General features: G+C 43.6%; 1 protein-coding gene across 1 annotated transcript in view; it reads left to right on the forward strand.

Annotated features, from left to right (window-relative positions):
• MFSD12 (major facilitator superfamily domain containing 12) overlaps nucleotides 1-23,393 on the forward strand; it is a 197,917-nt gene extending 174,524 nt beyond the window's left edge. The window contains exon 10 of the mRNA XM_040322574.1: nucleotides 20,914-23,393. Coding sequence (XP_040178508.1) covers nucleotides 20,914-20,990 — 77 coding nt within the window. The 3' untranslated portion in view covers nucleotides 20,991-23,393. The remainder of the gene's footprint in view (nucleotides 1-20,913) is intronic.
• Nucleotides 23,394-25,002: the final 1,609 nt, after the last annotated feature.

The raw sequence follows: 25,002 nt of genomic DNA on the forward strand, positions 1-25,002 counted from the left end.
TTCCAGGTCCCCAGACTCCAGAACCAAAGGATTCCCTCCGAACTGGGCCTGAAACGCATGGCGCAATTGTAGGTATCTAAAAAAATGGGTATTAGGTAGGTCATATCGCGTTTTCAAGTCATCAAACGTCCTCAAGGTACCATTCACTTTAACGTGGCTTAAGGTCTTAATCCCATAGGCCGTCCATACCTCCGGGTAGTCCAGAAAGTGGACCAAGTTGGGGTTTCTCCATAGGGGCGCGTGGGGGGAGAAGGTAGCACGATCAGTGGGTCTTAATGCTTGCGCCACGACCCATGCTCTGATCACTGACCTCATGGAAGGTGTTAAGGGGTACGGGGCCCTCGGGCCCCTGTGGACTAACCGGGAGAGTGCCCCCTAGGAGCCCACGCAGTCAGCTTCCAGCGACACCGCAGCATCGTCCGGAGCAGAAGTCAGCCAACGGTGTGCTACCGTCAACTGGCCGGCCAAGAAATATTTAGAAAAATTGGGCACCGCCAGGCCCCCCTCCCCCCATGGCTGTTGAAGGATGGTCAACTTAAGGTGGGGTGAACTACCCTGCCAAAGGAAGGAGGATATCATACCATCTATGGCCTTAAAAACCGACTTTGGTATCCACACCGGGGCGTTCCTGAGCGTATAGAGCAGGAGAGGAAGGATCTTCATTTTAAGAAGATTAACCCTACCTATGAGGGACAGGGGGAGATTTTTCCAGGAGTTCAATTTTTTGGAGACGACATTCAGTAATGGGGACACATTAAGATCAATAAAGTTCGTCACGGAGTTAGTAATCTGCAACCCCAAGTACCTAATTTGGGTCACCCACTGTAGGGGGTTTGAGGGGTCGGCCCCTCCAGGGGACACATGGGAACGGAGTGGGAAGATTTTGTATTTGGTCCAGTTAACTTTGAGACCGGATACCTCAGTAAATTTGCCCATCAGTGACAGTGCGGCATGTAAGGAAGGACCAGTATCCCCAAGAAATAGAACCAGGTCGTCCGCATAAAGAGTCACCGACTCAGTCAAAGTGCCCACCCTGATACCCTGGATTAGGGGCGAAGATCTCAACGCAATCGCCAGGGGTTCCATCACCAGGGCAAACAGGCCCGGTGACAGGGGACAACCCTGCCTGGTGCCCCTGGATACTGGAAAGGCGTCCGACACTTCGCCATTCAGACGAATTGCCGCCACTGGTCTATCATACAGCAATGATATCCATTTGAGAAATACAGGCCCGAAGCCCATACGCTCCAGCACCTGCGTCATATAGCCCCAATCAATGGAGTCGAACGCCTTTTCCAGATCGAAAAACACCAGGGCCCCCCCGTGAGATATTTCTCCGTCAATTTGCGTGTGCGTGTATACCCTGCGAATATTAATGTCAGTAGCCTTTTTGGGCATGAACCCCGTCTGGTCAGGCGATATCAAATGGTCTAAGCAGGACATCAACCTATTGGCCACCATCTTGGTCAATATCTTGAGGTCCATGTTCAGCAACGCAATGGGCCTATAGGACGAACAGTAAAGGGGGTCCTTCTCAGGCTTGGGGAGCAGGACCACATGAGCCTCGTACCAAGAGGGGGGCATACTCCCTACCTCCAAACACTCCCCATACAGGTTCAGTAGTCTGTGGGACACCACCTCTGAATAGGTCTTATACCACTCCGCCGGGATACCGTCAGGGCCCGGCGCCTTGCCATTCGGGAAGGAGGCAATAGCCACAGCCAGCTCTTTTGGAGTGAAAGGAGCCTCCAAAAGTTCGACCGCCTCCCCAGGCAACACCGGGATCTGAATGGAATCCAGCAGGTCCGTCAGAACCTGGTTGTCATATTGTGGGATAGCCGCATAGAGGTCAGAGTAGTAGGACACAAACGCTTGTAGAATACCTTCCCTGTCCCGTGCCAGAGTGCCCCCAGTCGTGTAAATACATGGAACGGACACATGTGATCTGACATCTGCTGCCAAGTAGGCAAGCAGTTTCCCATTCTTGTCTCCTCTTTCAAACAAATCCTCTGCCCTACGCCTAAACGTGCATTGTGTAAGGGATTGCAGGTGGACCAAGAAAGCTCTTCTAGCCATCTGCAACTCCACAAGTGTGGAGGTAGAGGGCGTCTCAGCATGGGCTTTCGCACACCGAATCTCATGCGCCTGGAGCGCTTCCGACTCGGAGTTCTTTTCAGTCCTGGCAGCCTTAATAGCTGCAATATACACTCCCCGGGTGGACGCCTTGAACGCATCCCACACCATGTGTCCACCCGCAGAGCCTTCATTCGCCTCCCAGTACTCCGTTACATGACCAGAGACCAGTGACTCAACTGATGGTTCATCTACCCATCCCGGGTGCAGCCTCCAGAGTCTCCGACCACCCCCCCCCGGGACGACTCAGTGTCACCTGCAAGGGAGTGTGATCCGAGAGTCCCCCGGCCAGGTAATCAACATCCGTCACCTGCGGCAGGAGGGCCGGATTCGCGAAGGCAAGGTCTATACGGGAGGAGGAGGAGCCGACGTGGGAAAGATAGGAGTAACCTCTCTCACCAGGATGTTTCCACCGCCACAACTCCTCCACAGCCGCTACATCCGCCCAGTGTCTGAGGTCCAGATTTCGCGCCCAATTGGGGTTAGAAGCATCCAACCCGTAGTCCAATACATTGTTAAAATCCCCAGCCACCAACAACTTTAATGGGCCAAAAGTGGCAATTTTCTCTAAAATCAGGTATAATACCTCTTTGTTGAAGGGGGGAGGGACGTACACATTAGCTATGGCCAGCAGCTGAGAGTCAACAGTGAGAACCACAATAGCATATCGCCCGTGGGGGTCTGTCACAACATGTTCTATATTACATTGCAGTTTCTTGTGCAGCAGGATGACCACACCCCTTGCATACGAGGAATAAGTGGAGTGTACCGCTCTCTGTATCCAGTTCCTATTCAGGGAAAGAGTTTTACTACCCACCAGGTGGGTCTCTTGTAGGAGAACAATATGTGGGTTCAGGGATTTAAGATACTGTAGAACTAAAGATCTTTTGTATTTAGAGTTTAGACCGCGGACATTCCACGACACTAGCTTAATATCATTCATTAGGTGGGGGGAGGTAACATGCTAATGAAAGGTAGATCAAGCATACGAGGAGGGAGGAAGCTGGACACAGAGAGCCATTGAATAACATAGCACAGCAGTTTAGCAGAGTGTGACACCTAGAGCATTGCACATAGCACAGTGTAGCACATTTGGAGCGAGGCCCCAGGGCCAATAGGGGGTGGAGGCACAGAGTCAAAGCCTCATATAGAAAGACAGGGGAAAGGCAAAAAATGCCTGGGAAAAAAAGGAAAAAAATTAACAACAAAAAGTTAAAGCAAAAAAACATCGTTAGAATCCCAACGCCCTGTTTGCTCCAGGCGAACCAAACTAAAAAACGGTACTACCGCCGGAGAAACTTTATACCCAAAAACTTAGAAATCAGGTGTGGAACGTCTCAACAGTTCATCCACTCTAAGAGAAAAAATAAAGAGGAAAAAGAAGTTCCGAGGGGTTCCAGGGAAACACCAAGAGATTCCAAACCGTGCTAAACAGTACCTGTTGCTCCTGTCAGGAACGGATGCTTGACCACGCAGAATAGTCCATCTATCATTGATCTACTAAGTTCAGCAGCCAAGAGCAACCGGAGTGCAGTAAGGAGGTACTGCAACAAGGAACCACTGCTCCCAGCAAGGATATCGTGATGAGGTGAGTAACTGTTCCTCCCTAGGCCGACTGCTCCGCCACCCAGCCTCCACAGGCCTGTAGGCCATCGAATCCAGCCAATCCACCGCCTCCGCCGGAGAGTCAAAAAATTTTGCAGAGCCCCTATGGATCACCTTTAGGCGACTAGGATAGAGCATGCTGTACACCAGGCCTTTTTCCCGCAGGCGACGACGGACATCCGTAAAGGAGCGCCTCCTCTTCTGCAGCTCCTGGGAGAAGTCGGGATACAAATGGATCGCCGCATTTTCATGCTTCAGCTCCGGGTGTTTTCGGGCCTCTGCCAGGATCATGTCCCGGTCCCTGAAATTCAGGAGGCGGACCAGGAAAGCACGCGGCCATGCACCCACAGGCCTCTTGCCGGTGGGGACCCTGTGAGCGCGCTCCACTACGTAGACAGGGGACAGATTCCGCAGGCCCAGGAGTTCTTTAAAGAATGTCTCCGCAAACTCCACCGGGTTGGCTCCTTCTGCGCCCTCTGGGAGCCCAACCACCCTGACATTGTTGCGGCGGAGGCGATTTTCGGCGTCCTCGGAACGGGCCAATAGGACCCTGACCTGCTGTTGCAGCTCCCCAACCGAGTGAGCGGTGGAGGCCACCGTGTCCTCTTCCACGGATATGCGGTGTTCTGCCTCTGACAGGCGGCTTCTAAACTTGTCCATGTCCTGCCTTATCAGCCCACACTCTATGGCCAGGGTGTCAATCTTACCCTCCACGGAAGACTTGCTGTCCGCAATGGCCGCCAGGATCGCGGCGGTGGACCGACCTCCCAGCATCCCCGTCGGGTCCTTCTCTTCCATCTGCGGTCCCTCCAGGTCCAGCGACTCGAGGTCCGCCATCCAGGAGTCCGTTTGCGCTGCCACCGAGGCCGGGAAGGATGGTGAAGGCGGCAAGATGGCCGCCGCGCGCGTGTTTGGCGGTGGGCGCCGGGCAGAAGAACTCACCGCCTTCTTGGCCGAGCCGCGCTTTCCAGTCATCGGGAGGACCGGGGCTGTCCCCCGGACAGGAGGAAGAAGCTTGCTGAGCAGGATGGCACCCTAAGGTAAGGATGGAGACGGATTCAGAGCACGGATGGCAGGAGCACAGGCAAAGCACGTCCGTCTCGCTCTACTTCCCGGCCACGCCCCTCTTGTTTACTCTTTTTAAATCAAATTGCAACAGAAAACTACCCTGAAGTGACCCTGATGAAAAGTTTACAAACCCTGGTGATTGTGACCAAATAACATGCACACAAGTTGACACAAAGGGGTTGGAATGGCTATTATAGGTAATCATCCTCCCCTGTGATATGTTTGCTTGTAATTAGTGTGTGTGTATAAAAGGTCAATGTGTTTCTGGGCTCCTGACAGACCCTTCCATCTTTCATCCAGTGCTGCACTGAGGTTTCTTTATTCTGAGTCGTGGGGAAAGCAAAATAATTGTCAATGGATTTGCGGGGGAAAAGGTAGTTGAACTGTATAAAACAGAAAATGGATATAAAAAGATATTCAAGGAATTGAGAATGCCAATGCCAATCAGCAGAGTTCAAACTCTAATCAAGAAGTGGAAAATGAGGGGTTCTGTTGGAAACCAAACCACGGTCAGGAAGACCAACTAAAATTTTAGCCTGGAAAATTGTTCAAAGAAAAACCCACTAATAATTTAAAGTGAAATACAGGACTCTCTGAAAACATGTGGTGTGACTGTTTCAAGATGCACAATAAGGAGGCACTTGAAGAAAGATGGGCTGCATGGTTGAGTCGCCAGAAGAAAGCTATTACTACGCAAATGCCACAAAGTATCCCGCTTACAATATGCCAAACGGCACAGAGACAAGCCTCAAACCTTCTGGCACAAATTCATTTGAAGTGATGAGACCAAAATTTAGCTTTTTGGTCACAACTATAAGCTCTACATTTGGAGAAGAGTCGACAAGTCCTATGATGAAAGGTACGGAGGTGAATCGCTGATGTTTTTGGGATGTGTGAGCTACAAAGGCATAGGTAATTTGGTCAAAATTGTTGGCAAGGTAAATGCAGTATGTTCTCAAAAAATACCTGAGGAACCTTTGCACATATCAGCCAGGGAGCTGCGCATGGGACATACTTGGGCATTCCAACATGACAATGATCCAAGTGAACCTGTCATGTGGAAAGGAAAAGGTACCCCTAGTGGCTTTGAGTTGCAGCAAAAAATGAGAATAAATTAGATGGAAAATATAAAAAGTATATAATTCGATGAAAAAAACATACATAATAGAAAAACCATCTGATAAAAATCAGTACATGGGCTCCAAAATATCAGTTAAACATATAGGTAAAGCCAAACTGAGTTCATACGACAATAAAGTAATTGACTTAAGCGCAAGACTCCAACGTGTTTCGACCCTTGTAGTGGTGTGGGTCTTTAGGGGGAGAAAAGTTTGCATGAACAAATTCTATAAAGAAATCTGTACACGTAAATGAAACCTGTTGAGAAACAAACAACAAAAAAAGCATACATGTATAGTTCTATTATAAATACAGTCATTAGTGACATTAATCCAAATACCGTATTTGCCAGCGTATAAGACGACCTTTTGGATGCAAAAAAATGCATCCAAAGTCGGGGGTCGTCTTATACGCCGGATCTGTCTCCGTCAGGCTACAGACATCCATGTTTCAGGCTGCGGGCATCCATGATTTAAAAGTCGCGCCTCCTCCTCAGACTGTTCCGTGATAGACGGAACACTCATTTTCCCAGCAGGGCCTCTGTTCAGTGTTCCGCCTATCACGGAGGCCTTCTCATCCTCGGACAAGAGGACATCCGTGATAGGCGGAACACTGAACAAAGGCCCCGCTGGGAAAGTTAGTGTTCCGCCTATCAGGGAACAGTCTGAGGAGGAAAAAAAAAATAAGGTAGGGAGATCGTCTTGGCCGGCACAGTGGGGGCATGGGATGGCACAGTGGGGGCATGGGATGGCACAGTGGGGGCATGGGATGGCACGGCACAGTGGGGCATGGAATGGCACGGCACAGTGGGGCATGGAATGGCACGGCACAGTGAGGCATGTAATGTAATGTAATGGCACAGTAAGATTTGAAAAATGCCTGTTTGTCAGCGGTTGTTCCTGTCAGCGGTTATTCTGGCTACCCCTCAGCTTCCAGACAGACTAGTAGGAAGGGGGTAGTCTTATACGGCGAGTATATCCCAAAACCAAAATTTTTCCTGGAAAAATAGGGGGTCGTCTTATACGCAGGCAAATACGGTACATATGATTACCAAGATAAATGTCAAGAGCTGGGACCGGTGGCCAGCCGTGGAACCCCATCGCCAGGAGCAGGCCCTCAAAGGGACACCATGGAAAAAGGAAGGAGGTCAGATTAAACATAGACCAGGATTTTTCTATATGTGCCCGGTGGGATGGTCGTATTTATCTGCACTTCATCTTTTCCATGTTCAATACATATGTGATACTGTATTAATTAAACAAATATATCTATATACTCAATTTATACGCAACATAAATAAAAAAAAAATCCAAATTCATATGGTAACACCTTGAGCTACAATTTAGTAAACTTCATAAATTCATTAAAGTGTCCAGTGCATAAAAAAAGCCTCCATGCTGGGAAGCCAGGCATTATTCTGGGTAGAATCATTTAGTATGTGTCGCCTAATAAGAAAAATGCCTTAAAACACTTGAACCATTTAAATACCAGGCACTGTCCACCCTTCCTGCCCAGGCCAATTTTCATCTTTCAGCGCTGTCACTTTTTAAATGACAATTATACGGTCATACTACACTGTACCCAAACAATTTTTATCATTTTATTACCACAAATAGCTTTCTTTTGTATTTGATCACCTCCCACATTTGCACTCATAAGCATTACTGATGGCACTAGCAGGAAATCCTGATGGGCACTGATTGACATGTCTGGGCACTAACTGGCATCCTTGGTGGTCCAGGGTGGCATACCTGGTGGCCATGTATGATGGGCATCCCTGGTAGTCACAGGTGGGGGGAGGCTGCGCTGATAATCGGAGCAGCCCATCAGCTCTCATACCTGGCCACCAGGTATGCCACACTGGACCACCAGGGATCCTTCCTGGGACCAACCGTGGACGCGGCTCTGTGACTGGCCATATGTATGACGTCACACCAGCACACACGCGCAGGAGCCGTCGTTCAGGGCACTTTCAAGTGAAGGAACGGCACAGAGGGCTATTTCTTCACAGCGCATACACTGATGATGTCGGAGCAAGCATAAATGGTAAATATCTCCTAAACTGTGCAGGTTTAGGAGATATTTACAGTACCTACAGGTAAGCCTTATTCTAGGCTTGCCTGTAGGTACAAGTGGTGTAACTAGGCTTACAACCACTTTTAAAGCTGAACTTCGGGGCACAAAAACTGTAAATAATGCATATTTCTCAGTCACAAGAGAGCAAAAGCATCTGGCATCATTTATATAACAGTTATTGCCTAGCAACCATAGCACTGATATCACTGTGTTGCAGTGCCTCAGGAAGTTCCTGTAGAAAGACAACATTTTATGTTCAAGGGTGAAGAATTTTATCATAGATCAAAATTGTGGTACAGCCCCACCGGATCTACTTATAGTTGTTTCAAATTTGCCAATTTGAGATTAAATATACATGGTCATGAATATACTTATAAAAAGGGCATTTTTTACCAATATTGAAGACCTTACAGGAGTACTTCATAAAGGTACACTATGTCAGGAGTCTGGCAATTTGCCTGATGTTTGGGTTTCCATTGTTGGTCATTGGGGACAATGTCATCATAATCACTTTAAAATCTGTGGATAATATTTACATTTGCCACATGGGAACATACCCCACTATAAACCACACAGATATGCCCACACTAGTAAAATAGCTTGTTACTAGATGATCTTTGATGCATTGAAATCTTCTAAATGTAATCTCACACAATACTTACAAACCACATCATCAGCCACTAACAAATTTCCAAGGATTTCTCGTATTTGTGATTCTAATAATGATCAATGAAATGACCATACACTACTTTTTAGATATTCCGCATAGTTTTGTACCTATTACTGGACTTGCATTCCTTAACTTGTTGGACCTAAACATTTATCAACATCTCAATAGCTAACACTTGTAATCTATTTTTTTTTCTTCCTATTTTAGTTAAAAAATTAAACCATTATTTCATCTTCAGTCAAAATTGTGTATTTCTTTTTAGGTGTGACTAGAGTGGGAAAGGATTAGAAGCTGGAGGAGATTTTCCTTTCTGCCCTGGTGACAACTTTTTGGCTTCTATTCTGTGTTAACTGCCAATGCCGTTTCTTAAATGTCCAACGTGCAATAAATAGCTTTGCATACGCTGTATAGTTTAGTATATGTGCTTAATGTGCAGCTTTTTTTTCTGCTTCACAGCATCACATTTTATACTCTGAGCCACTCGACTGCATTACACTTTGCCGGGTCAAGAACTGCAGAGTGGCAGTGAGCATCATGTGCCAGAATACTTTTGTGTCCCATCATTTGGAACTTTTGAGAAGGCATTGGAAATCAAATACATACTCCCAGACCTATTAGAACAAGTGGTGTGAAGGAAAGATGTCCTTTAGGTCTCTCCCTTTTTTGTGTCCTAGGGACAGAAATAAGGCGAATAGGGTGCCTGTTGGGCACCTGTTATGACAGCAGGACTGAAAATTAAAAGCAGGGAGGGTGAGCGAAGCAACTTTGCACCCTAGAGCTCCTCAAAAGCCCCCATGTCATTCCTTCTACTAGACACAGATGCTGGGGCTTTTTTTTTTATCCTCTTGCTGAAAGCCTCCGCAAAGTCATCATTCCTGACCACTTACCCTGGAGTATTCTTAAAAAAATAAATTACTGGTTAGTTTTTCCTCCCACTGGCCAATAAAATTAAGGTATTTCCCTCCCAATAACCAGTAATGTAAAAAGCACTGTTCCACACATGACCACAGCATTGTGTAGATTATGTTGTTTGTAGCATACGTTTGACTACAGCTTTGTATTCGCTTTGTTGAATTTTCTACAGTTTGTACGTCATGTTCTTCATTCTGACTACTGCCCTCCTGTAAGCTGTGCTGTGCATTACATACGCTTGTGTTTATTGGCAAGTAGTTCACAACGGTTTTAGTGAAGCTCTTCTTTAAGGTAGGATAAGATCATGTTCACCTTCTGGCTGTTATGTGTATAGAAAACAACATGTTTTGGGGTTTCGTTTTTATAATGTGATCCTTGTGACAATCTTACTACTTGCACGGTATGACAATCTTACTACTTGCACGGTATGACAATCTTACTACTTGCACGGTAGTTAAGGTATATACAATATAAACCCAAAAATATATATTGCAGCTTACTAGTCTTTAGATAAAATGCATTTGTTTTTCTTTTTTTAGCTCAAGTACATTTTCTGCAAGCACAGAAAAATATATGTTGATCTTGTCAAATCTGTGTCTTGTGATCTGTACTGAAATCTCTAACAAGGTTATAAGCTTTATTGTCTGACCTACAAAAAAAAAGTCCCTCCTATGTAATGAAGATGGGGGGGGGGGGGGGGGGTAGGTGTTTTTACTCCAAATTAGTTACTCTTCTTTCTGTATTTGTCAAAAAAGACTGCATACAATGTATCTACTGAAACCAACCTCCCTTGAGACGTTTCACTACTACTGGCTTGCTCACAAGGATTGGGGCAGTACATGGACTTTCCCTATCCTGTGAGCAAGCCAGAAGCGATGAAACTCATTAAGGTTGGTTGCGAGTGGAGACATTATTGTATGCAGTCTCTTTTGACAATAACAGTAAGAAGAGCCAAGTTTTGAAGTGTGGCTTACATTTTTAATCTTTTTGACAGTGTGAAGACCAGCACCCAGCTTGTCCTTGTGTGATGAAATGAGCAAGTCTGGAGCAGAACCATGGGTTTGGGAATATTGGCAAAATAAAAAAGTGATTATAAAGGGGAAAAATATGCAGCTACCTCATCTAAACCTTTAAGCTGCAATACAATAATTTTTAGGGGTTTTTAGATACATGTTTCCCCCCAAATATCCTTGCTATGTTCCTGTTGTACCATGTACCTGTATGAAAGAGTATCCTGTTCTTTTTGTATTGCTTTCTTTGTGTGAAATACTTGGTGTTTTAGCCAGTTTCACCCTGTTTTATTATTTCAAACTGATCATGCTAGGCACGAGAGCACATCTATCCCAGCGTGGTTCGTTTTCTGGCTGTACTGGGAGAACAGCCTGCCTGTGCTCTAGTGGTCAGACATCTGCTGACATACCCCCCCTCCACAGCCATTCACAGGGAAGATCAGTGTTCTGCTGTTTCTCCGCCCCTAGCTCTTTAAGAATCTTATGCAGCTAAGAACAAAGGTTATGTAATCACCTATAAAAAAAAAAAAGAAGAAGAAAAAAGGTAAATGTTTTGCCTTTCATTTGTTTTAAACTGAATGGGTTTTTGTATTTGTTCACATTTACTTTTACTTTTACTGAGTATTTTTCAGTCACGTGGACTTTGGCACACTGTATGTGTGCAGTGTATATTGTGCTTTCTCTGTACAAAGGGACCAGGCACTAATTCATTTATTATTGCCTCCATCCCTTCCCCTCTGTCTTTCAGTGTTTTTTTTGTCATCTTATGGTAGTTCTAACAATACCATGGAATGCATATAATGTTGCTGCCTCTCTTGCATATTATGCGGAGGCTCCAATCCACCTTCAATATCGCAGCGGTATATGGATCGATGTGTCTGTGTTGGGTAAGCTGCGGCTTCAAAATAACCGGTATTTGTGAACTTTATTCTCTCTTCATGTTTTCTAATTCAAACCTGATTACTTTCCAGATCTCACGATCTTCAATTATACTTTTCTGTCACAGGAATTGTCAGTACCTACCGTATTTATTGGGGTATAGCGCGCTCTCGCGTATAGCATGCACCCCTAAAGTTGCCCGAAATTCCTGTGGAAACATTTTTTTGTACTTGCAGTTTTGGTGTCTTGCGCGGCGTCCATCGGCGGCCTCGTCGTGTCCGTTTGCGGCTTCGGGTGTCCTCTACGTCCAGGACGTCAGCGCGAGAGGAGCCGAGACTGGCCGACAATACACGAGTGTACTGCGCTCGGTATATGTCGGCGCAGTATTCAAACTCGGCGCGGGAAAGCGGGTATTGGCGTATATCGCGCACCCACGATTTTGCCCTGATTTTCAGGACAAAAAAGTGTGCGGTATACGCCGATAAATACGGTAACTATTGCAGTATTCGACCCATGGGTTGGCAACTCCCTTTTGAGTACCTACAACCGGGCATTTCTGCTCATGTTTTATTAATCTATGTGAGTATAACTGTTCTGCCTTATTGCAGATCATTATTACTATTATTATTGGCTCTAAAAACTTTTTCTCTTTTTAACTATCTATAGTACCCCTATTACTATATACCCTCATCCCCTTTGTGCAATTCTCAGGGCACTATGTAGCCGCCATGTGCTCTGGTTCGCCCCCCCCCCTTTTTTGGTGTCTGGGTTTTCTTCCTTGGCTGATCCTTGGCCTCGCATGTGTGTCTGTTGTCTGCCTACACATACAATTTTGTCTTTATAAATATGAATAATCAATGTTGTTTTGTACTTTTACTTATATATTTTCTTTGTTATTGTAGCAAACTTAAATAGAGGCTTTATGAAGAAGCGCTAAACACGGCGCGAAACATGTCAAGCCACAGCGTTGTATTTACCACCTCAGACATCAAGTCTACTGTTCCTCAATTCCTTCCAGGATGTATTTAATTTGTAAACGGTTGGAGGCTACACCTCCGGAAGTGTTTCTCTAACATTATTATTCAATATTATTACTATATACAATTTCCTGCTGGTCTTGACGGACTATTACAATGCTGTTAAGTTTGTTGTGTACAGTTCCTAGTGAACTGAGCTTTTACATGTGTACTATTTTTGTAATCTTTTTTAAGATAAAAAAAAACCCCTCCTCTCTTGACTATATCTTTTTACCAGAGTATAGTGCCTGAAAAGTCCATGACTTGCCCATGGGTCATTTCTCTTTTGAATCTATCTAGGACGTGGCACACTGTATACCTTTATGTATCCACATGACCACTGAGGATACATTTAAATTCTCTCCCTTTAAACACTTCTAAGATGACCACTGCCTTGCTAAAGAAGCCGGGGGTAAAGGTGATGGACTGGCCAAGCTTGTCTCCAGACTTAAACCCTACTGAGCATCTGTGGGGCATCCTCAAATGGAATATGGCGCAAGGTCTCGAACATCCACCAGTTCTGTGATGTTGTCATGAAGGAGTGGAAGAGGGCCCCAGTGGCAACCTGTGAAGCTCTGGTTAACTCCATGCCCAGAGGGTTAAATGGGGTTGTAAACTCTAAGGTTTTTCACCTTAATGCATTCTATGCGTTAAGGTGTCTTGGGTCCGATTGGATAGATTGATAGCTGCGCAGCCATTGGCTCCCGCTGCTGTCATCCAAATCCAATGACGTGGGAGCCAGGGACAGAGCAGAGTCTTCCTATCTGTGCCAATAGACGCAGCAGCAGAACACGGGAGAACATGCAATTGCCCCTAGGGAGAGCGGCTCTCCAACGGGGCACTCGAGAAGAGAAGGAGCCAGGAGTGCGGCTGAGGGACCCCAGAAGGAGGACCATTCTGCAAAATCAACTGCACAGAGGAGGCGAGTATGACATCTTTTGTGTTTTTGTTTTTTTAAACAAAACTTTAGATATCCTTTTAAGGCAGTGCTGGAAAATGGTGACCACACAATATTGACACTTTGGGCCCAATTTTGGACATTTTCACATAGGGGTGTACTCACTTTTGTTGCCAGTGGTTTAGACATTAATGGCTGTGTGTTGTTATTTTGAGGGGACAAAAAAATTACACTGTTATACAAGCTGTACACTCACTACTTTACATAATACGATACATGTAGCAAAGTATAATTTCTTCAGTGTTGTCACATGAAACAATATAAAAAATATTGACAAAAATGTGGTGTGTGTGTGTTTAATATATATACACACACAGTATCTCACAAAAGTGCGTACACCCTCACATTTTTGTAAAGATTTGATCTTTTCATGTGACAACACTGAAGAAATTAGTAGTGAGTGTACAGCTTGTATAACAGTGTAAGTTTGCCGTCCCCTCAAAAGAACTCAACACAGCCATTAATGTCTAAACCACTGGCAACAAAAGAGAGTACACCCTGAAGTGAAAATGTCCAAATTGGGCCACCATTATTTTTCAACATTGCCGTAACCCTCTTGGCATGGAGTAAACCAGAGCTTCACAGGTTTGCCGCTAAAGTCCTCTTCCACTCCTCCATGATGACATCACGGAGCTGGTGGATGTTAAAGACCTTGCGCTTATCCACGCTCCATTTGAGGAAGCCCCACATAGGGTTTAAGTCTGGAGACATGCTTGGGTAGTCCATCACCTTTTACCCTCGGCAAGGCAGTGGTAATCTTGGAGGTGTGTTTGGGGTTGTTTTCATGTTGGAATAATGTCCTGCGGCCCAGTCTCCGAAGGGAGGAGATCATGCTCTGCTTCAGTATGCCACAGTACATGGTGGCATTCATGATTCCCTCAATGAACTGTAGCTCCTCAGTGCTGACAGCACTCATGCAGCCCCAGACCATGACACTCCCACCACCATGCTTGACTGTAGGCAAGACACACTTGTCTTTGTACTCCTCACCTGGTTCCCGCCCCACACACCCTTGACACCATCTGAATCAAATAAGTTTCTTGGTCTCATCGGACCACAGGCCATGGTTCCAGTAATCTATATCCTTAGCCTGCAGTTTTCTGAAGAAAAGCAGACTTTCTTGTGCATCATCTTTAGAAGAGGCTTCCTATTGGGACAACAGTCATGCAGACCAATTTGATGCAGTGTGCGGCATATGGTCTGAGCACTGACAGGCTGACCAACCACCCCTTCAACCTCTGCAGCAATGCTGGCAGCACTCCTACATCTATTTCCCAGAGACAACCCCTGAATATGATGCTGAGCATGTGCACTCAACCTCTTTGGTCTAACATGTGCGAGGCCTGTTCTGAGTGGAACCTGTCCTAATAAAACAACCGTGTCTTGGCCACTGTGCTGCAGCTCATTTTCAGGGTCCTGGCAATCTTCTTATGGGCTAGGCCATCTTTATATAGAGCAGCAATTCTTTTTTTTTTTTTTTTTTTTTTTTTTTTTAGATCCTCCGTTCTTTGCCATGAGGTGCCATGTTGAACTTGTGCCAGTATGAGAGAGTAAGAGCGATTACCCCAAATGTAACACACCTGATGAAAACCATTATCGTGCAATTCCCTCGTGTTGGCACAGTCAGGACATCCAAGGCATACCATCAAAGGTATACCTGGGGGGCAGTTCATACGGGTATGACTAATATATTGGGTTGATTCAGATTTTGAGTGTGAGGCAGCTGCCCTTTATGGTCGTTTCCTACAGAGAGGGTACCCCGAGGTAAATGATCAACAGAGCCTTGGCAATTGCACGAAGTAAAGATAGGAAAACTCTTGTAGGTAAAAGGGTACAGGACAAAGGCAGTCCTCACCAAAACATGACCCTATCGACTCTGTTCAGCATCGAATTTGGCGATATTAAGGATATTAATAGAGACCTCTCCCTGTTTTTGTTTGCGGATGATGTATGTGCAAATATATTGCAGGGAGGTATCAATATAGTACCACGGAGGGCCCCTACATTAGACCGCTCCTTATGTCCCACTGTCTTTGCCAGTAAGACCATGAAATCGGTTACATGGCTACACTTTAAGTGTTGAGCCTTAGGATGTCCATGCTGTGGTCATATTAAGGGTGGCAAATTCTGCTTATCAGTTACACAGAATTTGACATCAATTCTTTCCATAATTGCAATACCAATTATGTCATGTACCTGCTCACTTGTGACATATGCCATATTTAATATGTAGGCAGGACGACGAGACGTTTTCAGGATTGTTTTAATGAACATAATATACAGTGAGGCTAAAAACCAATCAACTAAACATTAAAATTGTTGCCACAATGGGAATGTTTCAGCCATGCATGGTACAGGTCATAGAAAAAAGTGAGGGCCCCTAATATAGGTGGTGGTGATTTTCGTTTGCTCTGCCGGAAGGAGGTATTCTGGATTTTCCAGCTCCAGACTTGCATCCTGCAGGGGCTAAACTTTGAGTGGGATGTGAGTCATATTTATGAGTAATCTAGTTTTTCCTCACTTTGGCAGCAACTGATACACATCCTTTTTCCATTCATTTCTGACCAATTTGGAATATTTGCTACCCTCTTGGTTTTAAATGAAGGGACAGATGGATGGGTGGTAATCTTGCGGTTCACTTGGGTTTTTTACCCAAATTTGTGCCACCCATTTCCCTCTGGCAGCAACTGATGCACATCGATATGGTGGGTTATTTTTTTGTGCAGAGGCTGGCTAATGATACACTATATTCACATAGATATTTGATATCATCATTTTTATGATTATCCTCCATCTGTTACAACCATCGGCTGTTTTTGTATATGGAAGCAATGTCCAGGCATGCATTTCGATACACATCCTCCTTCCATTTATTTCTGACCCAGTTGGACATTTACTAGCCACTGGATTATAAATGAAGGGACAGATGGATGGGCGGTTATATTGCGGTTCACTGGGGGTCTTTTACCCAAATTTGTGCTGCCCATTTCCATTGCCCGTTTCTGGTTGTCTAAACACTGTGATGTGCTACACAACCATCTGCTTCTGTGTATGGAAGCAATGTCCGGGCATGCATTTCAATACACATCCTTCCTCCATTTTTGTTCTGACCCATTTGGACATTCACTAGCCACGGGATTATAAATAAAAGGACCGATGGATGAGCGGTAATATTGTGGTTCACTGGGGGGTTTTTTTACCCAAATTTGTGCTGCCTGTTTCTGGTTGTGTGTTGCACCAACTTTGTGGTGTGCTATATGCAATGGTGGCCCATCTGTGTTTCACAGATGGGAGCCGCATCGTACGTGAATCGGTTTTGCAACATACGTTATATTTGTGTGTCCATTGTCTTTTCTGTCTTTGTGTCTTGTGCTGTTTTTTTTCTCGTTCCTATTTTAGGAGATTACCCCATCCATTGATATGTATGTGCTTATATATATCAATTGTTGATATCAGGGTGGGAGAGGCTACTGTTGTCTACTGGTCAATTGTTTTAGAGTATAAGGACACGGGGTGACACAAGACTATATGATGTTTTATGATAATGTTTTTATATTTACACTTTGGGCCGGATTCACAAAGAGTTACGCCAGCGTATCAGTAGATACGCCGACGTAACTCTGAATCTAAGCCCGTTGTATGTTTAAGTGTATGCTCAAACTGAGATACACTTAAACATGCCTAAGATACGACGGCCTGCGCCATCGTATCTTAGGGTGCAATATTTACGCTGGCCGCTAGGTGGCGCTTCCATTGAGTTTGGCGTATAATATAGAAATGAGTCGTTACGCCGATTCACGAACGTACGCTTGCCTGTCGCACTAAAGATACGCCGTTTCCATAAGAGATACGCCGCGTAAAGATAAACATGCCCCCTAGGTGGCGTATCCAATGTTAAGTATGGGCGTCGTTCCCCCGTCGCAATTTGAAAATTTTACGTTGTTTGCGTAACTCGTCCGTGAATTGGGCTGGACGCTATTTACGTCCACGTCAAAACCAATGACGTCCTTGCGACGTCATTTAAAGCAATGCACGCCGGGATATTTTAGGGACGGCGCATGCGCAGTTCGTTCGGCGCGGGGACGCGCTTCATTTAAATGAAACACGCCCCCTACCCGCCGAATTTAAATTCCGCCGGGTGATTTACGATACGCCGCCGCAACTTTACAGGCAAGTGCTTTGTGAATAAAGCATTTGCCTGATAAACTTGCGGCGGCGTAACGTAAATCAAATACGTTACGCCCGCCCACAAATACGCCCATCTACGTGAATATTATTCTTGGGTTTCTTTTTCAGATATGTAGTCTACGTAACAGGAAGTCTGCAATTAGTACCTGGTGACCCCTGTTATAGGTGGGACTATATAAGAACTGTTTTGCTAACATATCTGTGTAATGACATGACTAAGCACACGTGAAGTGTGCGAAACGCATCTTCCCAGCATTCTGATTCCTGTCATTTTTGGGATGTCCAAATAAAAAGGATTTTGATCTACAGTGGTGTGCGGACATTTCTTCTAATTTCATTGTGTGCGGAGGCGAGCACCTGCTGGCTCATTAGGCTTCCTGGTCTCTCACCTGGAGTGCAGTGAGTGTTTCTCTTGCTCCTCATTTACACCTGAGATTTTGTAATTGAGTGACATGACACCAAGGAGGGAAAATGGCTAATTGGGCCAAATTTGGGTATTCTCTCTTAGGGGTTTACTCACTTTTGTTGCCAGTGGTTTAGACATTAATGGCTGTGTTGAGTTATTTTGAGGGGACAGCAAATTTACACTGTTATACAAGCTGTACAATCACTACTTTACATTGTAGCAAAGTATCATTTCTTCAGTGTTGTCACATAAAAAGATGTTTACAAAAATGTGAGGGGTGTACTCACTTTTGAGAGATACTGCATATATGTGTATTTGTATATAATATTAATATAGTTTTTTGTTTTCTTTCTTTTGGGTGCAGCACTATATAGACATAAGTTATGTGTAGTAGTGTGTATCTTATTACCTGAGGATGTTGCAGCCACTGCAGAGGGTCCTCAGCAACTGTTTTCTGTTGCTTTTAAATGTTAACTGCTGTTTTAGCTATAAAGAAAAGTTGGGCCACTCCCTAGTGTCTGCTCAGAAAGTTGTAGCCCCTCCCCCTATGCTCCCACCTCTATTCATAAAACTCATCTAACTAAAATCCCACAATGCATTGCGTACTGTGAATAGGCAGAAGAACAGTTGAAAAACATGTCTCCCCTGCCCATTCACAGTAAGCAATGCATTGTGGGATTGCAGTAAGCGGAATTAAATAGTTACATAGTAGGTGAGGTTAAAAAAAACAAGTTCATCAAGTCCAACCTATGTGTGTGATTATATGTCAGTATTACCTTGTATATCCCTGTATGTTGTGTTCGTTCAGGTGCCTAATCGTTTCTTGAAACCATCGAAGGCAATTCCACATTCTTGCCGCTCTTACAGTAAAGAACCCTCTACGTAATTTAAGGTTAAACCTCCTTTTCTTCTAATTTTAATGAGTGGGCAAGTGTCTTGTTAAAACTTTCACAAAAAAGTTTTATCCCTATTGTGGGGTCACCAGTATGGTACTTGTAAATTTAAATCATATCCCCTCTCAAGCGTCTCTTCTCCAGAGAATAAGTTAGGTGCTCGCAACCTTTATTCATAACTAACATCCTCCAGACCCTTAGCTTTGTTGCCCTTCTTTGTACTCTCTCTCCATTTCCCCGACACCCTTCCTGAGGACTGGTGCCCAGAACTGGACAGCATACTCTAGGTGCGGCCGGACCAGAGTCTTGTAGAGCGGAAGAATTATTGTTTTATCTCTGGAGTTGATCCCCTTTTTAATGCATGCCAATATTCTGTTTGCTTTGTTAGCAGCAGCATTTGAGTTGTATGAATGTAGGCAATAACAGAAGATTTTGTGTGTAGCTGTAACTTTTGCAGCACCAGAAGATGGCCACTTAGAAAGCTATTCATTGGCTGTGAGAGATGGACGCATGGGAAGAAACACACATGCAAGTAATGGAATACAAACCATTACACATAACCAATGTGTATGGTGGTGGGAAAAAAAAAAACTACCCCAGGAGTGTCTTTGTAAGTTATCCATTTAAATATCTAACCTCAACAACTGGTTACGTAATATGGTATGCTGAGGAGGTGGTATGTTTCTGAACCTTACTTCTGAACATATGCTGTGAATGCAGAAATCCACTTTCTGTAAACCACTTGATTTCTTTTTCTTTCATTACACTGTGCATTAGACAATTGCTTTTCCTCAGGTTTCATTTTATTAAAAAATAAATATGAAAAAAAATCAGGAAGACCACGAACAAAGTTTCAGGCTTTCTTGAAGACATTCACCAATTTGTTGTGACTAGGGACCTGGAGGCGCTTTAGGCAGGTTCTTCTTCCTACCAACACTTAGAACTACTTCCAGAGGCCCTGCGCTTCTGTGTGAATTGGCTGGAAATTGCTGTTCATTTTCTAGTTGGGCTTCTTCTTTGAGGACCTAAAAGTTATGCTTTCAAAGTAATATGTCCGGCCATAAAAGTATGGATTTAACAGAGTTGACCTTAACACGCATCCCTGAATGTTTAATTATGAAAAACCGTGTATCTGAACTTGATTGTTCTGCCCATAATATTTATTCTTACCATTGAAGCGCTTTTGTATAATGCTGAGCAGTAGTGCTGTATTTAACATGTATTTCACATGGCATATAATGTTTACCAATAGTCACACGTGCTTTTATTGAACATTGCTAAAGTATAGTGAAAAGCTAGTGGAAAGAGCCGAGTTGCCATTGCTGGAGCAGCGCGAACTTGGAGGCAAGTTTGCCAATCTATATAATGCTTGTATATTGCTAGTGCGACCACCTATCATACCCAGTTCTGCTTTAATACAAAGCCTATAAGCAAAACCAGATAAAGGATAAGTTCACCTTAAAAAAAAAAAAAATGAATGCACATCTTTTTTGCAGGTTAAAAAATGTACATTTATTATTTATTTTACTTGGAACCTGCGGCTGTTGGCTTGTAGTTACTGAAAAGTCTGCAGGCACTCAGAGTTCTGCATGGCACTCACGATCAGCAGATGATTGCTGCTCATCTGCTGATCCTGAGTGCCACGCAGAACTCTGAGTGCCTGCAGACTTTTCAGTCACAAAGTCTTTTGAAACCTTGTAGATTCCCATTCACAGAGAACTGAATGAATGAATGACTTGGCTGGGTGGGCGTGGCTTCGCACAGTCACATTATTTTCAAACAGTGACAGTGGGCACCCAGAGAAGATGCCTGCCTGCTGTCACTGGGGAGAGGTTACAGCTGCTGGAACATGTTACATGTTGCTTGAGTGATTAAATGTCCTTATTATGTCTATAACTAACTAAATAAAACCTCTCACATTTTGTACAAATTTCACTATTTTAAAAATTCTTCTGATCCTTAATTACTTATGTTTTACAGGCAAAGTGTCAGCATCTTCGATACAAGAATCTTCAGGGACCATAAACTCACAGGATGTTAATGCAGTCAACGCTTGAATTTTTTTTACTGCATGCCTACCTCACTTTATGTGCTTTGTTTTGCACAGATATTGGAGATTTATCAACTTTGACACACAGCAAGGCAACACAAACTAAAAGCATTGGTAAATTTTATAGGACAAAATTGCAGTAAAATTTTATAAATTGCCTTACTGCTTAAAATGAACACTGTGAATATAAAAGTCCCATGTTTCTTCTTTAGGTTTAAGTAGAAGATTGTTGCAAGTAAATGTTAGTGTATTTCCACTTTTGCATCCAAATTGGGATAACACCTACTTTGTAGTATATGGTCCCATTCACATAGCATACAAATAAAATTGCAGCTTACATTTTTAATTGCCTAAACTACATACCTAGGTTCCCCTAATGTGATGTTAGGGAGGGGTTGTGGAGTTATTGTTTACCCAATTAACTCTGTAATGTGCTAGCAGATCTCCTCTATTTGTAAACCCCCCCTATATAGGGCAAACCAAGTTGCAATCTAAAGATCCCAAAACTTCTGCCTTATAATTTCTGTAAATGAATGAGAGGAAACTAACTCTGTCCACACTTTGTCCCAGAATTGTTTAGAATAGTTTGCAGTGCTGTGTTCCAAAGAAACAAAAAATATATATAAATGTGAATGTGAACGCAACAAATTTGACTGCACAAATCGAAAAAGAACGAAGTCTGTTGAAGATATTTGCAAAGCTGCAACCGATGGCTGATGGCATAGAGGGCTCAAAATCACGCACAAAAAGTAATGGTAAAGCCTTTTAATGGAAGGAAGATTGATTTGCACCATAAACTGTGTCTAGTGCTGCTGTTAACTTGATTCATTGTAAAATTATTTTTATGAAGAGATTCTTATTGTCCTTTCTATGTATTAGAATGCCTTTTTGTTGTGCAATAACCTGTAATGGAATGGCTGTGAACCAATGGAGCTCATGAGCAGTTGACAGGACACCTTGCATATCTTCCTGTAGACCCTGGCAGAGTGCAGCTTTCAAAAGTCATATGCTTATAGGTATTCTGTGAGTTACCAGCACTTGTGTGTGTGTGTGTGTGTGTGTGTGTGAGGCAGTGTGGATGGACTGTGAGTGGTGATCAGCAATAATAGAGGAGCAGATAACTTCCCTAATATCTCTACAGATCATTCAGGTCGATTATACCACATGTACAAAAGAAAAGTATTCAATTCGGACATACTCACAATAACTGAGTATTAATAGGCGGTCTGAATTGGTATGCAGAGCATAGCTAAGTAATGTCCAATAGTGCTGCCAGTGACCTAATATTTTTATATTTTTTTGCCCATTGAGGGACACAGGATTGTAGGTAAATTCTTAGACATATGGCTTATACTTCCACCTTCAAGAGATTGGGACACTGACAAAAAAAAAGCAGTTAAGCACTGTATAACAATACCTCCAACTGTCTTGCCTCTTTTTTTCTGTTAATGTACTAGGTTGAACGCCTTTTCCCCGGCTGAGAGAACTCTAAGCATATTTTTACTAGCCTTTTTATCTAAGAGTCTCAGTACTATTTACTTTGACGTGAGCTAGTCTACACAGGATCTCAATCAGCACATCTTCAGCTGCACCTGGGCCCTACTGGACTGCAAGATAGGGTTAGCCTGGAATGTGATTTTTGGGCGCTGGCATTTGCATCGTGGCATTTTTAATCTTTAGATCCAAAGCCGTGGCACCGCCTCGTCTAGTGTGTCTCTGAAGACTCATCCTGTATGTAAGTCTTTGGTCGTGGTGAAGCTAGTGTGGAATGTGGATCCTGAGACTGAACTCTGCTTAGTGATACTTTTCAGGCCTCTACGTACTAAGTTAGTTAACCAGATTGCTCTCCAGGCCTGGCACAGCCTTTTAGGTAACCCAGTTTACCCAGAGGAATCGCATAGTAATGACAGCTGCACTGAAGCAGTGTGGGCTAACTGGTACATCCTTGAGCGTAATTAAAAAAAAATGTATGTAATCCTACAGCCATAACAGTCAAAGCTGAGGAAGCTGAGCACTGAAGTCATCTGCTGGATGGCATTTTGCATGTGTGCACTCTGTGGTCTTTCTCCTACTAGTCAACCTAGAGGAAGCAATTTCCTGCATCTACCCCTGCTTTTGTTTTGCTTTGTGAATTAACCACTCTCCAATATCCTTCCACTGCCAGCTTACAATGACTTGGTAACCTCTGACACTCTACAACCCTTTTTCATCACTTGTGTGGGTTTGTGCATAATATGGACCTATTTGTTTTTTTCTTTTACGTTTTTATTTTTTTGACGAGGGAATAATTTCGAAATAATGGTCGTAAGTGACATGAATGGTAAAGTATAAAATACCAGGTAAGCCCTCTTGGGGGCCTACCCATCCATTATATAACAACATTACAGTTAGCCACCTTATAGACAATCATCAGAAACATGAAATCAAAAACAATTAACCCAAGAAAAGAGTTACTACTTAAAGTATGAATGTAAATGTCGTATGAGTTTGCCTTCCAAGTAAAAAAATGTTGATTTGCACATGGGGATAAGCCCGATGTTCACGTCGAACATAAGTTCTATGCGAACATCGGTTGTTCACCGAATACCAAACATCATGGTGCGTTTGTGGGAAATTCGAGCGCCCGAGGAACATGTCATAATGAACGGCGAGACCGTCAATGCACTACGAGATCGCAGTACTTTGTCGGCTGCTGATTTGCCAAAGCTTGCACCTGACCTGCATGCTTTGGCCAATCACAGCGCTCTCTGCTGTGAGAGCCTTGATTGGCCGATCATGGCTCAGGGGGCCACGCCCCGCACTATGTAAGGCTGCTTTTACGGCAGCTGTACATAGTTTTATGAATGAGAGCAGCAAAATTACATTTGTAAAGGAACAATTTTTTATTTAAAACTGCTCACGGCTGTAATGTATTGCCGGATCTCGGCAATATAGATAACATTTATTGAAAAAAACAGCACAGGTTCCCTCCTCAGTCCATTACCAGGCCCTTTGGGTCTGGTATGGATATTAAGGGGAACCACGCACCAAAAGAAAAAAAAATTGCGTGTGGGTCCCCCAAAATCCATACCAGGCCCTTTGGGTCTGGTATGGATATTAAGGGGGACCCTGAGCCAAAATGAAAAGAAAAAAAAAAAAGTGGCATTTAAAAAATGAAACGGAGAGGGTGCTGCATAGTGCAACATGTTTTTTATCCACTTCATACCGGACTTTTTCACCGCCTTCCTACCCAGGTAAATTTTCAGATTTCAGCGCTGTCACACTAATTACTCGGGCGTGCACCACTGTACTAGAATGAACATTTTTTTTAATCCTCTTTTCCCGAGAGAGATAGAGCTCTTGTTTGGTGGTATTTAATCACCACTCTGTTTTTATTTTTTGCTATATAAATGAAAAAAATACCAAAAACTTTGAACGAAAGGTTTTTTTTTTTTGTTAGATTACTTATTTGCAAAAATTTATAACATTCTTAAAAAATGTAGGGCAAAATGTAATCTACATTTCTTTGGTAAAAATAACCAAAATCTGTGTATATTTAGTTTGTGTGAAAGTGAGTCTACAAGCTACAGTGCATATATTTGAAAATTGATCAATCCTAATGTACCTGTGACAGCCTTGCTCATTCCTCTAGGCCAGAACAGTACTAATGCCCTCCAAATGCCCCTTTTTTTGAAAGTAGACTGCTCAAGGTATTTAAGAAGCATGGTAAACTTTTTGAAGTTGTATTTTATTTTCCCCACAGTTCTTTGGAATATGAAGACATTTTAATAAAATTTGTATTTTGTTTTCACAAAATTGTCATTTTAACAAGTTATTTCTCACACATGGCATAGGCATACTTGCAATTACACTCCATTACACATTCTGCTACCCCTCTCCAAAAAGGAAATGCTTTCCATAGCCTAGATGTAGAGTTGCACGATTCATCATTAAAAAAATCGATTCAACCCCCCCTCACAATCCCAATGAGATTTTTCTGCGATTCTATATAAACAGCGCAGAGCCGAGCTGTCAAAATA

Source organism: Rana temporaria, chromosome 1 (assembly GCF_905171775.1).
Source record: "Rana temporaria chromosome 1, aRanTem1.1, whole genome shotgun sequence".
Classification (NCBI taxonomy): Eukaryota; Metazoa; Chordata; class Amphibia; order Anura; family Ranidae; genus Rana; species Rana temporaria.